At 39.4% G+C, this 14,619-nt stretch overlaps 2 protein-coding genes across 2 annotated transcripts; both read left to right on the top strand.

Annotated features, from left to right (window-relative positions):
* The first annotated feature begins 1,450 nt into the window (after positions 1 to 1,450).
* Positions 1,451 to 5,545, top strand: si:ch73-361p23.3 (tumor necrosis factor receptor superfamily member 4). The gene is made up of 7 exons (XM_063910614.1): positions 1,451 to 2,524; positions 2,651 to 2,773; positions 2,977 to 3,105; positions 3,202 to 3,268; positions 3,370 to 3,647; positions 3,724 to 3,816; positions 4,161 to 5,545. The coding sequence occupies exons 1-7, from the start codon at positions 2,443 to 2,445 to the stop codon at positions 4,247 to 4,249; spliced, it is 861 nt and encodes a 286-aa protein (XP_063766684.1). The 5' UTR covers positions 1,451 to 2,442; the 3' UTR covers positions 4,250 to 5,545.
* A 5,836-nt stretch (positions 5,546 to 11,381) lies between these two features.
* LOC134883634 (tumor necrosis factor receptor superfamily member 5-like) lies at positions 11,382 to 14,571 on the top strand. Its single transcript, XM_063912097.1, has 6 exons — positions 11,382 to 11,521; positions 11,641 to 11,766; positions 11,956 to 12,087; positions 12,788 to 12,880; positions 12,965 to 13,114; positions 13,694 to 14,571. The coding sequence occupies exons 1-6, from the start codon at positions 11,395 to 11,397 to the stop codon at positions 13,861 to 13,863; spliced, it is 798 nt and encodes a 265-aa protein (XP_063768167.1). The 5' UTR covers positions 11,382 to 11,394; the 3' UTR covers positions 13,864 to 14,571.
* Positions 14,572 to 14,619: the final 48 nt, after the last annotated feature.

Genomic DNA, 14,619 nt, shown 5'->3' with positions numbered 1-14,619 from the left:
TGGAAATTCTCAAGTAAAGTACAAGTACCTAAAAATGTTACGAAAGTACAGTACTTGGGCTGGTTAAGGATGGTCTCTCTGTTATATGCAGTCTGCCAGTAACAAGGTAAAGAAAACATTTAAATGTAAATATTACTTTTAAGGTGCAGTATTTTGTCCATTTCCATGCTGCTAATTTGTTTGTCAACTGGTAAAAAGATTTGCAAAAGTCCGGCAACCATCTAAACTTTCTCTTCTGGTAAACAACTTCTCTGTACACCTGAAAATGGTGACCAGTTGAAAGAGTTCAGTGAAGCTGGCTCATGTACAATCTTCTTGGTCTCATATCGTAATGTCAATTATAAGTTCTGTAAAACCTTTTCCATTCAAGGGCAAGGCACAAAATAATTACCTCCTTCAAATTCATTCAATATAGCAAAAGAGTGTACCCATGAGAAAGCATACTTTCTTTATTAAAGCCCCTCTGAGCAGACGGTCCGCCCACATAACCTGATTAGTCCCCTTCTCAAGATTGTGTGATATAAAAGGGGCTGGATTGACATCTCTCTGGATCTCCAGTTAGTTTTGTTGCACCAGACAAGGTCATACATAACACATTTAGATAATAATAGATAATCTAGAAATTCACTTTGTCCTAAACAGCTCCACTTGATTAATTCCATTATGTTACTTATGGTAATATTGTATCAAGATAACAACCAGGCACTTAACCAGATGGATTTTTTTGATAGCCTTGTTAAAAAGTGGTTTAGTTTTTTATTTCACTGAGTGACAGCCACCTCAAACTTAGGTGGAGGTGTATGTTAAACCAATGCTTTGAAGAAGCTAGCTTGCAATTTGTGCTTTTATCTTGCAGACTGATCTAGAACATGTGGTTATTTCCATCTGCTCTTTGAGTCCATGAGCAAAGGTATGTTGTGTTTTACTGGCGAAGAAACATGAAGCTTCATAGTTTCCGACATGTAAACAGCTGGGTTTTTTTCTTCATATTTTCCTATTTGTTCTGAAAGTATAAAAATAGCCCAAATAAAGGATAACACTGCCCAAAAGCACTAAGGCTGTTTTGAGAATACATTTCTGTTTTATAACATCTTTTATAGTGGAGCAGGCTGATAAATATGGAAAATGATTATTACCTTTAACTGCATCTAATGTATTGTGGTGGAAACTTCTGAAGCAATGGAGACGAAACTCAGAGAGACACCGGAGAGGAGGAACTTGATGGCAAAACACTGTTGGGTTTATTTGGAGTTACGGCCGGAGAATTGACAAGACATTTACTGTAGACGCGAGTTGCCACAGCGGTTGCCAAACCAATTCTGAAGATCTCAACAATAGGAAGAGGTTTTAACTAGTTCCAAATGGATAAACAACATTCTTCAAACAATTTCAGACAATACGTTTAACTTAAACTGTCATTTAGGTCACAAATAAGGTGCTTACCCGAGCATAGTGGGCCAGATAAACTGGCGCTAGCTGTCCCTAAACAATAAAGCCAATCTTAGGTCAGCATGAGCTTGTACCCACTGTGGGAACAACAAGGCTTCGGAAGCCCAGGCTGCCCCTTCTTAATGGAGATAACAATACCTGCAATGCCGTAGAGCCAGGTCAAAGGAGAACAGAGAGAAGAGATGCAAATGAGCTAAAGATTTACAAGCTTACACAAAAATATTCCCTAACATGTACAACAATTTCTTTTATCTATCAAATTAAGGTCTTATCATCAAAATGTACATTTTGGCACAAGTTAAGTCAAAAACACATGGCTGTTTGAACAATGGAATTACTGAATACTTTGTCAGTGGAGTTTGTAGTGTTTTTTTGTGGAAAACATTATGACACAAATTGTTTTCTTACTAAAATGTCATGCCTGTGTCTTTTTTTTGGATTCAAGATCATTCCCCATGAATGAGCATACTTTTGCAATGTATTGTGTGTGTATACACATTAACATATTTTAAAAAAAAGCACTAAACAAATATCATTGTGAAAAACAAAAACCTTAACTCAAGGTGTAGTTGCTTGCTTTTCAGGTTTATACTGCAATAGTAAACATGTTGGTTGGTCCTAAAATACTTAGATGGAATAACACTTGACTGCAAACTTGCTTAATGTAACCTATCATTCGTATTATTTTCAGTTTTTAAAAAGTTTTTTTTGTCATTGTAAAGTATTAGGTCACAAAAAAGACATTAAGTATACTAAAGGTTTTGGCTTATATGTGTATTCATTCCTATTTATGTCATCAAACCCTAAATGTTTCCAGCTTAAGAAAAAAAAAGTTGTGGATGAATACATGTGATTCATTCTGTCTCAGATACACACATGGGTATTTCATGTCTATAAGATAATGGCATTTCCATATCTGGGTAGTCTCTGTCTCACTCTGTGGTATTTCAAACAGGAAACAAAGCGGCAATTGCCAGCACTGAACTTTTGAACATGATCCTGCTCAAACTGCTCATATTCACTTTAACTTTTTATGAACTGATTTATGATTTGGATGCCCAGAAGTGCCCTTCAGGTAAAGTGTGACTTTCATACTAAACTGTGAGTTTTCTTTTTGTTCTGAATAATGCTATAGAATATACTAATGTTTTTTGGGTTACACCTTTCTCACATTCCTTGTGTGCTTCTGAAATAATTCAAGGTCAGCGAATAAATGTTCGGGTTCGTTCCAGAGAGAGTTTTTGTGAACCCTGCCCGGATGGCTATTTTCAACCTGTTGAGAATCATTCCCAATACTGCAAAGCTTGTACACATTGTGATCACAGTAAGTGTAAAAGATTGGGTATGATGTATTTTACAAAAAACAAAACAATAATGTGAAATTGCATATTATTTTAAATACTTTGGCTTTAGATCCGATTCAGATGTAATAGTACCAAACTAAATCAATCTGGATACATTTTTGTAATAGAAGAAAGTACATTTATCGTGTCCATGTGATATGATGTTGATTTTCTTTTGTTGTAGTGAAGGGAAGTGTTCTTAAAGTGAAGTGCACAAAAGAGACAGACACTGAATGTCAGTGCCGTGGGGGATTTGTTCGCCATGATTCTTCCACGTGCCGATGTAAAATGGGATTTGAACTAAAACATGGAGGTACATTTAATCCAAGAATGTATACCAAATGTATAGAAACTATAATGTACATTTTTAATTTTAACATTTTATGTATTATTTCTCCACAACAACCAGAATGTTCAGAGTGTGAAGATGGATTTTTCAGCTCACACATCGGCTCACAATGTCAGAAATGGAAAGAGTATGTATATTATAATGTTTCGAATCTGCACACGCATATAAAAAACAAATAATTTCAACTACATTGATTTTGAAAGCTGCATCATTTATCCTTCATTCTAGATGTAAATCAGGAGTGAAATTGCCTGGAAACAAGACGTCAGATGTCCTATGTAATATGGACAGTTACATCACTGCAGCCACCACATCAAACACAGTTTCTGTACTCACAAGAATAACATCCCACCATTCACATGAGGCGGACAAAGCTAAAAAATCACATCCTGCCACTAACACCAACATCACCACCGCTACCAGCATCATCACCACCAGCACCAAAGCTGTTGACGGACCACCAAGGATAATCCATCCCTCAGATTCAATATCCTATTTTGGTGCAGGTAAAGAATGTGTTGCTATCTTTTTTATCCAACACAATTAAAGTTCAAATTAAGTAACCTTTGACTTGCTTTATAGGTATGGTCCTTCTCATATTTGGAATTGTTGGATTGCTTGTGCTGACTGCTGCGACCTGCAAGCTGCACGTTAATCTTCAACCTGCAGTACCAAGTATGTCACTGGATTCAAAGTAATGCTATATTGAACTTAAAGAATAGCATGGGGAGAGTCATATGAGAACATTGACTGGACAAAGAATTGAAAAAGCGTTTTTGTGGTCATTTTGCATGCTAAAGTAAAAGTGAAGTAAAAGTAGTTGAAACACATCGTTGCTACAAGGTGAATATTACATTACACATTTTAATCATTTTTTACCTCATGTTGCCCACCTTTTTAATTTGTTTCTGGCTTTGTGTTTTATACCAAATGTGCCTTATATCTGTTAAATGACAACAAATATGTATATTTATGTTGAATAATAATAATAATAATTGTGCTTTGATGTTTGTTTCCAGAAAATGAATCATTGTGTCGGAGCCCAGTTGAAGAAAGCGGAGATGACAGTCTGTCTTCTCTCAAACCGAATCAAGAACACCTGTCCTGAGGACTCAAATGAATCCGCATACTATGACTGTGAACTTTTAAGGTCAGATTGTAGTGAATGTAATATACATAATTCACCTCCTTCTTAAGTGTGGTTCTACACACTGTTGTTTCATGCCTGTAAGTATGACCGTTGGTTTATGCTTGAAAGTACGACTGTAAAAAGGGATCGTGGTCTTACAGAAGGTCTTGTTGCAAGCTGACCACTCACATTTGATCTATTATTGCTAGAAATACATCAGAAGAACTATTACTGTATCTTTATTTTGTAGCAGGTGTGTTCACAATCTGAAGTATGGGATCTGACTTTTCTTAGTTAGATTTTTTAATTTGTGTGAAAGATTTGTATAAATCCATACAGTGTTGATCATCTATACCTCAATCTTTTGTCATTTGTCAATTTAAAAATAAATAATAACAGGTAGCCTTTACTTGGATAAATACCTCACGTAATACGTTATAGTATTTTGTATTTTCGACCTCTTTTTGTTTTTCATTCTAAAATGTATGTTTTAATGATTTGATTTGATTTCATTGTGATACATATGCAATGTTTTTTAAATATCGATACTATTGGACCATAGGAAAACATTTTTGTCATGCTTTATTAGTCAGATCTGTTCCACCGGTGGCTGAGAACTTTCAAAAACGTGCTTTTGGTCGTGTGGGGGTTGGGGGAATGCACCTCTTTCCCACTAAGAGATACTGTACTTCCTGTCATGTTTTTGTTTCTGCCGTTGGAAACACTGATGTAAATGTGAAGGCTTTCATGTTTTCTATACCTCACTGCAGACTTTCCCCAGATCTGTGCAGTAAGAGGAGTAATGAAAACATATTCTCATTGTTTCTATTCACTGATGCGAAATCAGTTAAACTACTTTGCTGTCTGTATGACTAGAAGCAGACTAGAGACAACCGCGCCCTCTGGTGGAATACCTCAGGAAAAATAAACAGTAAACTCAATGGTGGTCTGAGTTTTTCAGATCCTTTACTTAAGTACAGGTATCAGTACAACAAAGGGAAAATACTCATGCACCTAAACTTTAACCTAATTTGTTCCTATGGTTGTCAAATTAGGGATTTGGCCCCTTCCTAATGGTCACCAGATTGACTTTAGGGGTCGTTAGGTTAGAATAGTTTGTTGTTCACTGTTTAAACAACAAACAAGTTGCTATCTGGCTCTTATTGTAAATCAATTTTTATTGTTAAATATTTTGTCTTAAAATTTTGTCCACTGTCTTGTACACTGAGGTGCCCTGAAAGTGTGCGAATAAAGAGTATTTTTACAACTAAACTATCTAATTGAATCTGTGGATGATTTTTAACAGGGTATATGTAAAAATGGTTCACTGGAAAGAGGCCTGCAGATACTTCCAGTCACACACACACACACACACACACACACACACACACACACACACACACACACACACACACACACACACACACACACACACACACACACACACACACACACACACACACACACAGTTTAATGTGACAACATATCAATTTAAGAGTAAATAATGTATAATCGAAACAGTTTAGATGTAAAAAAGAAAATCTCCTTTAAGTTTCACCTCAAGTGATTTCAATTTATCAGGTTTTGCACAGATCGCTAGGGAAACTAAAAAGTACTGCACAAAACCTGTTAACAGAGCTTGATGTGTATTTTTGGTGGAGCTCCCCTCTAAGGGGACTCCTTTAATGACATGTGGGACTGTTTTTTCTGTGGTTGCCTGAATTCAAAGACTAGAAATAGATTTAGTATTGGGCAACTTCTTCCTTATCCACTTCTATATTCAGTGCCATCAAATGGCACAACTTACAGTGAGTTATTGTGTTTGCACGTTGAAAGCTCAGCAACTAATGAATGTACATGTCTTCCACCCACCCTTACCACAACCCCCACGTTGTTCTTTGTGGCAACACAATGACGATACACACTACTGAGAACTACGTATAAGTACATCTATGGTTATAACACATCCTGACATAGGTTTGAAACTTGTGACCGTGAGTGAGTAAGTGTGAGTGACAGAGAGAGGTAACTGTATTTGATAGTTTTGTTTGGCATTATGGTTTCAAGGTTTCAAGGTTTCAAGGTTTTATTTGTCATATGCACAGCAGATACAGCGTATATGTTGGCAATGAAAATCTTATGTCGCGTGCTCCTCCAACAACTCAACATACATGGTGCAAAAGATAAATAAAATAGTGAAAAAGAGAGAAGAATATTTACAATATTAACAATACAGATTTGAGGATGTGAAATATATACATATGTGGAATACATTGAAAGTATTTAAATACTTTACACTGTTGAATGAGGAGGTATGGACAGATGCATATATTATGTATAACAGATGTGTATGGCAGATATGTATAATATATAGATATGTGTACTATAAACAGATATGTATGGCAGATGTGTATAATATATATGTATGTGTGTACTATAAACAGATGCGAGTAGACACCCACACAGCTCAGGAGTTCAGTAGTCTTATAGCCTGTGGTATAAAACTGTCTCTGAGTCTGGTGGTCTTGGTCCGGATGCTGCGGTACCGTCTGCCAGACGGCAGCAGACAGAACAGATTGTTGCTGGGGTGATGGGGGTCCTTTAATATCCTACCGGCCTTCTTCCTACACCGCTGGGTGTAGAGGTCCTCCATGGATGGCAACTCCGTCCTGGTGATGTGCTGAGCAGTTTTCACCACCCTCTGTAGAGTCTTACGGTTGAGGGCGGTGCAACTGCCATACCAGGCGGTGATGCAGCCAGTCAGGATACTCTCGATGGTGCACCTGTAGAAGTTGCAGAGTATCCTGGAGTCCATGTTGAACTTCCGCAGCCTGCGGAGGAAGAAGAGCCGCTGTCGAGCCGTCTTGGATATGACCCTGGTGTGATGTGTCCATGTCAGGTCCTCACTGATGTTAACCCCGAGGAACCTGAAGCTGCTGACTCTCTCCACAGGAGTCCCGTCGATGGTGATGGGTGTGTGTGCTTCTCTCTGCCTCTTCCTGTAGTCCACAATCAGCTCCTTTGTTTTGCTGACGTTGAGATGGAGGTTGTTGTCCTGGCACCAAGATGTCAGGGCTCTGACCTCCTCTCTGTACGCCGTCTCGTCGCCGTCTGTGATCAGGCCGATGACGGTCGTGTCGTCAGCAAACTTGATGATGGTGTTGGAGCTGTGTGTGGCCACGCAGTCGTGCGTGAACAGGGAGTAGAGGAGAGGGCTGAGCACACAACCCTGAGGGGCTCCGGTGTTGAGGGTCAAGGTGGAGGATGTGATGTTCCCCATCCGCACTGCCTGGGATCTGCCCGTCAGGAAGCTCATGATCCAGTCACAGAGGGCGCTGTTGAGCCCAAGGTCCCTGAGCTTAATGATGAGCTTGGAGGGCACAATGGTGTTGAATGCTGAACTGTAGTCAATGAACAGCATTCTCACATAAGTGTTCCTCTGGTCCAGGTGGGAGAGGGCAGTGTGGAGGGTGAGGGAGATGGCATCATCCGTGGACCTGTTTGCTCTGTAGGCAAACTGCAGGGGGTCCAGTGAGTCAGGGAGGGAGGAGGTGATAAAAGTTTTGACTAACCGCTCAAAGCACTTCATGATGATGGAGGTGAGTGCAACTGGGCGGTAGTCATTGAGGCAGATGGGTTTTGTCTTTTTGGGGACAGGGACAATGATGGACTCTTTAAAGCATGTGGGGACTACAGACTGGAGCAGTGACCTATTGAAAATGTCTGTGAACACATCTGCCAGCTGAACTGCACACACCTTGAGAGCACGGCCAGGGATGCCATCAGGTCCTGGAGCCCTGTGTGCGTTGATCCTTTTCAGAGATCTACACACATCTGCACTGGTTAAAACCAGTGAGCAGGGATCCTGGGCCTTTGGTGCCTCCACAGCCGGGGGCTTCTCAAAGCGTGCATAAAATGTGTTCAGTTCATCTGGGAGAGATGCAGACACTTCCTCAGCACCACTCGTTGTCCTTTTGTAGTCTGTTATTGTTTTTAGTCCAGACCACATATTTCTGGCGTTGGAGCCCTTGTAGTTCGACTCCACCTTGTCCCTGTATTGTCTTTTCGCACTGCTAATAGCTCTCCGGAGTGCATACCTGGAATTCCTGTACTCATCCAAATCACCGCCGCTGTGCGCGATGGCCCGTGCTTTAAGTTTAGCTCGGACCTCGCCGTTTATCCAGGGCTTCTCATTTGGGAATGTCCGTATAGTAATCCGCGGCACGACGTCATCGATGCATTTGCCGATGTAGCAAATGACCGCGTCAGTGTGTGTGTTTATATCGTCCTCCTCAAACACACGCCACTCCGTGATGCCAAAGCAGTGGCGGAGAGCAGAGTCAGACTGCTCGGACCAACGCTGCACTGTCCTTGTCACAGGTCGGTCCCTCTTCAGTCTCTGCCGGTAAACGGGGAGCAGAAGAAGAGATATGTGGTCTGACTTGCCGAAGGGGGGGCGGGGGAGGGCTTTATATCCATGCCGGAAAGGAGTGTAAACATGGTCCAGTGTATTTCCACCGCGCGTGGGGCAGCTGACGTGCTGATAGTATTTCGGCAGGACTTTCTTCATGTTGGCTCTGTTAAAATCCCCGGCCACAATAAATGCGGCCTCTGGCCGAGAAGTCTCTGTCCTGTCGATAATCCCATACAGCTCCTCCAGCGCTGTGTTGTTGTCAGCGTGCGGCGGAACATACACTGCTGTTAGAACAACAGATGTGAACTCCCTCGGCAGATAAAAAGGCCGGCATCCGATCATGATGTGCTCTAGGCTGGGAGAACAGTCCGAAGAAATGATCTCCACATCTGAGCACCAGTTGTTGTTGATCATGAAGCAGACACCTCCTCCCTTGCTCTTCCCTGAGTTTATTGTCCGGTCCTGGCGATGAATGGAGAATCCGTGTGGAGCAATGGCGGCGTCCGGTATCGTGGGGTCGAGCCAAGTCTCCGTGAAAACCAAAACATTACAGGTCTTAATGTCCCGTTGAAATGCCACCCTGCTACGGAGTTCGTCCAGCTTATTATCCAGGGATTGGACATTTGCCAGAAGTAAACTCGGTAGAGGAGGCCTGTTTTCACGTTTCCTCAGCCTGACCAGGACCCCGGCCCGGGAACCTCGTGGTCTCTTCCTCCTGCGCTCCACAGGTAGAGCTCCAGCAGGTAAATACGGAGACTCTCCATTGTTTGCAGGTCGTCGTGGATTATTGCTGTCCACCAGCGACCTGATGTGTAAAAGTTGTTCTCTATTGGATGATAGGGCTCGCTTGGGCGGTTTGCATGTTGCAAAAAAAGTTAAAAACAACCAACAAAGTAAAACAATAAAAACACTAAAATGTGGAGTTGTTGAGGAGCTCGAGACACGGCAGCCATCCTCGGCGGCAGCTGCTAAGGGTGTGAACACATAATCGTATTTATCAGAAATTTCTTAGAAAGCCAACTTGCTAAGGCTCAACAACAGCAGAACAAAAAAGAATCCTACTTTTTGTCAAGTTGGGAGTGAAAAATATTTGGCATGTTCACCTGATAATTCCAATTAAGTTAGTAAAGCTCAAATGATTTAAATTGAAAAAATAGCTGATGATTCAGTTTCTGTCTGTCTTGTTCTAATCATTTCAGTACTACTTAACAATGTTTTGCATTTGCCAGGAAATTCCGCCCCCCCCCCCCCCCCCCGTACCAAATGTCAACAAACTACACCTACAGTAAGTTGGCAACAGTATGTTCTTCACACATCATAAAGCATTTCTGTGTGTTTTCCAGCATCACAGAAGCTTTAGAATCACACTGCAATTTCACATGGTTACGTGCTTTATGAGTGCTAAACACAGCAGAAAGCCTGCCAAAAAAAACCCCAGTGCAAGCCACACCACGGAAAGACAGGGGTTTACATTCACACTAAAAAAACAGAAGCCCAGTGTTAACATTTTGGAAATACCAACAGAATTATGGCTAACCAAGATGTGATTGTTCAACCCCTTTATACTTATTGATGTGTTACTATGGAGGGGATGCTGATACAAAGTCAGAAAACCCCTGGAGGCAGGGGAGTTTAGTTTGCCAACAGGTGATTTGATTGTAGAATTTATTCAGGTGTTTGTTTAATATTAATGTATTATACATGTGTTGTTTTTATTGTTTCCTCATAAAGCTACTGGTTTCCCAAGAACCAAACTGAGTCATATTCAGAATATTATCATTTATTTTGCTTTCAGTGTCATGGCTTATTAATGGCATGCTCCTATGACTACTGTTCATTTCTGTTATGTATAACTGTCTCATTTGGAAAGTGCAGCTGGGTGTGAACCAGCTGCCGGATAGGTTTACCATTAAACTTTCAAGAGATTTTCAAGATGAAAATGAAACATTATCTTCAGGTTCACAGAACATATTTTTTAGTAGTGGAATATCGTTGGTCTTTACTTTGGTTGACTATAGCAAAGGGTCGTTTACGGACAAACAGTAAAGATAGACCTTTATTGATCCTTGTAGGGACATTCAGATGTCAAAGCAGCAACAGAGTGAAACACAGGTCAGTACCAAAAAGAGGTCCTGCAGGGATTATAAGAAAAATAAATGTATAGTAGCTGAATTTACAGACACAGTAATAATTCAATAATCCAGATTTTGGTTATGTTTCTGTTGTGCTCCTTCAGTGTGCAGATAGTGGTTGAACTGCTTTTTATACAGTTTTTGCAGAAGTGTTTGACGTGATAAAATGTTAACACCCCCAACACAAACACATACTTTGTGGAAAAGTCTATAAAAGGCAGATCCATAAAAGTCAACGCTGTTGTAGTATCTGTTGTGTCTTTATAAATCTGTCTCAGCGGTAAATGTGCTATCCACCTTTGATGAACAAACACCCAGCTCCTCTCAAGTCCAATTTTATAATATCATAAAATTACAAGGGTCATTTAGTAAATACAGGTAACAAACAAAACTAAATAAACCAAAACAAAACTAGACGACATACATCATATGTTGTTAAACACAAGTACAAGTGGTCTTTCACTTCCTGAGTTACATAGAAGTCTCACACAATGTTGTATCGAGGAAGCTAACCACATGCTGACGTCATCAAACAGCCAATATAAAACTCTGAAGGCAAGAGAAGAGCATTGGTCATAATGATTCCTCTAAGACTTTCCTTGGCAGTAATATGTGCATTAAGTACTTGGAATATAGTACAGGCTACAAGCTGTGGGGAACGTCAGCATAAGGTAGATGAGCGATGCTGTAATAAGTGTCCTCCAGGTAAAACACTTTATTCATCTTTAAATTATTAGATAAAATGTGTTTTAAATAGTTTTGTCTAATTGTCTGTCATGTATCATCATGTAAATGACTGTTTTTATTGTAACTTATCATTAAAGGTTCATATATGAAGGACATTTGCACAGAGACACAGCAAACTGTCTGTCGCCCCTGTAAGGAAGGTTTCTACTCACACCAATATAACATGTTCGACAGATGTGAGGAATGCCGTTCATGCCAACATGGTAAGACTGAAATTCATTTTTGTAAAAGTTTGATTCATAAAAAATGAATAGTCCTATACTCTCTTTTTGGAGCTTTATAGGGAAACACCTGTTGACATGTGCAATACATTTAACAATGCATTTTAATGGATAAAATACAACACTGTTGTTTCTGGAAGTCCTGTGGTTTGAATTCTTGTCTGTCTGCAGATTATGCTGAGAAGTGCAATACCACCACAAATGCAAACTGTTCGTGCCGCTCTGGTTTCCTGTGCTCCAACAATGTCTGTTCCGAGTGTCAGGAAAACAAATGCGTCACAGGGGAAAAACCGAAGAGAACAGGTGAGAGTGGACAGTTTTTCTTTTCAAATAAATGGCACTGCCGGCACAAAGCTAGTTTGAATAAGTTCAATTTCAGTTTTCTTGTTTTTTTTTTAGTATCATGTCATTGGATGACAAGGTTGGAAAATTGAGATAAATGTGGGTTGGACACAGCCTTGGAATATAATTTGGATTAATGCTCTACCAACTCCTTATTTAACTAATTATCTTAAAATGTCAACTCACACACGCAGAACAGATGGGGATTTCCCAACTCTTTGTCACATCTATGATTTAGTCATAGAATGCTTAGTGTCAAGAAGTGGGCCAAAGTGTTTGCCACTTCAAAGCATTAGGAAATGCCGGGAGTCGGCTACTGACTGGCATGTGTGTCTGTACCAGGAACAGAAGTAAATATTAATAATGATCTTTAGGAGCATTTGGAAGTCAAAACACAGAGCAACACAAGACTTTTACACCAGTAGTGCCAGCTGGTTTGACTTGAAGAATATAGCCATGATATCTGTACATGTTTTAATCTTGATGTTCTGCGGCTTTATCAGAAAGTCTTTATTGAATATTATTTGTAAGTTATCCTAGCTCACAAATATTGCAATAACTATATATTGGTTGTCAATTTTCAGCTTTTCAGTTATTATATGATGATGCTTAAAAAAAAAATCTAAATCATAATTTCAAAATCTGCCATCTCTTTCTGCAGAGATTTCCTTGGATGCCAAGTTGATAAAGTATACGTATGAGTGTGAGCCTTGTCCTGAGAAGAGATATGTTGATTCAAAAGAGGATCTTTGCAGTAAGTGGATACAAAATTAATGTTTTTATTTGATGACAACATAGCTGAGTTAATTAACAAGACAATAATTCGATGTTTCACCAGAGCTGACCAGTGAACAAAGACCAGAGACACACAGAGATGGTGTAGACTACGTTCATGTGATCCTTGGCATCGGCTTTGTTCTGGTTTCTCTCACCCTCCTTGTGTTCCTCTGTTATGCCTGTGTGAAGAACGTAAAGAAGCAGAGAACATGTAAGTGGGCCTTAAAGAAAATAAGTTTTGAATATGATTTTCACACAAAAATATAGCTTTTTTTTTAAAGATCCAATCTCTAATAAAAGGTAACTCTTATTTAACTATCAAATTAAATTTCATTTAGCTGATGCTCTTATCCAAAACAACTTCTAAGTGCAATCTACCATGAAGGTACAAACTGAAAACAGCAAGAATCTTGCAAGTTCATAAGCTTAAAATCAACCAAATCTTTGTGCTACAAACAGAAATGACCCTTCAATACACACCAACAAAACATTTAATGCCTCACTGAAATTGGATCTTGGCAAAAAAAGTATGAACGAATCACAAATAGAAAGAGTTTGTTTGCAACAACACAGTTACTGATAAAAATGTAAAAAATACAATCAACCCATGTTTGTAGTGTTTGCACACAAGGGAGCCACAAGGGAGGACAATATCATACACTATATGTTTAAAATACTTATTATACATGAAATCACAGTATCAAATTGTAGGGAAAGTGAAGTGTAGTTGAGTGTATGTGCACTGGAGGTTCAACATTATAACATGACTTGTGACTTGTATTTACCCTAGATAACTATTCTATAGAAGTCTTAGCGTTCTCCACCAACACGAGTGACTTCCGCCTGTCGAAGGAGGAGAGTGGGAGCGAGCTCATCATGCAGGATGAATCCAAGAACAGCAACAGTATTGGCCCCCTGTGTCTGGAAGAAGTCGGGACTTCACTTTATTCTTTCCGTTGACTAAAATAATTTTGATGTAATGTTACAAATCATCGTTTTTGCTATTAGCATACATATAAACCTGTTCAATGAAGGGTCAATGAAGCACAATTCTGAACGATAAGTTCGTGCTTCCATATACAGCCGCAGGAAAGTGAAATACCAGGATTTGTCTGACTAACATGTGAAGGTATTATAACAAATGGGTCCAACATTCAACCTTTTGGGGAGGGAATTATTATTTTTTTGCCTGGATTTAGTTAAAAAAGCCTACCAAACCAAAAGGTTTATGGTCATACTAATGGTAATTTCTAAACATTGTATAACTACTAAATAAGAAAGTATTATACAGGGTGTACTAAACAGTACATCCTGTTATATTACCAGCTAAATCTATAGTTTGAATAAACTGTTAAATCCAAACTCATTATATTATATTACAACCACAACAAAAACAAACAGACATGTTTGTATAACACTATATACACCAAAGCACACAGCATCTTGGAGACCTGTAGTTTGTGGTCCCATATTATGAATCCTGGCAGACTGTAAATGTTACTTATGTGTACTATAGGCCTATTATGTATTTTTTTTCCCCTTGTGATTTTGTTTGTTATGTTATGTATGCATATGTTCATGCTTGGACATCAGCATAGTTTGCATTTATTGTGTATTTACATCTCTTGACTTGTTCTGTTATTTCAAAAATAAAGAATAAAGTGAAAAGGGGTCCTGGTCTGATTTGATATTCAAAGGCACAAAGAAGGTCTGCCT

The sequence above is a fragment of the Eleginops maclovinus genome, chromosome 20, assembly GCF_036324505.1.
Source record: "Eleginops maclovinus isolate JMC-PN-2008 ecotype Puerto Natales chromosome 20, JC_Emac_rtc_rv5, whole genome shotgun sequence".
Lineage (NCBI taxonomy): Eukaryota > Metazoa > Chordata > Actinopteri > Perciformes > Eleginopidae > Eleginops > Eleginops maclovinus.
This window is presented reverse-complemented; position numbering and strand designations above follow the sequence as displayed.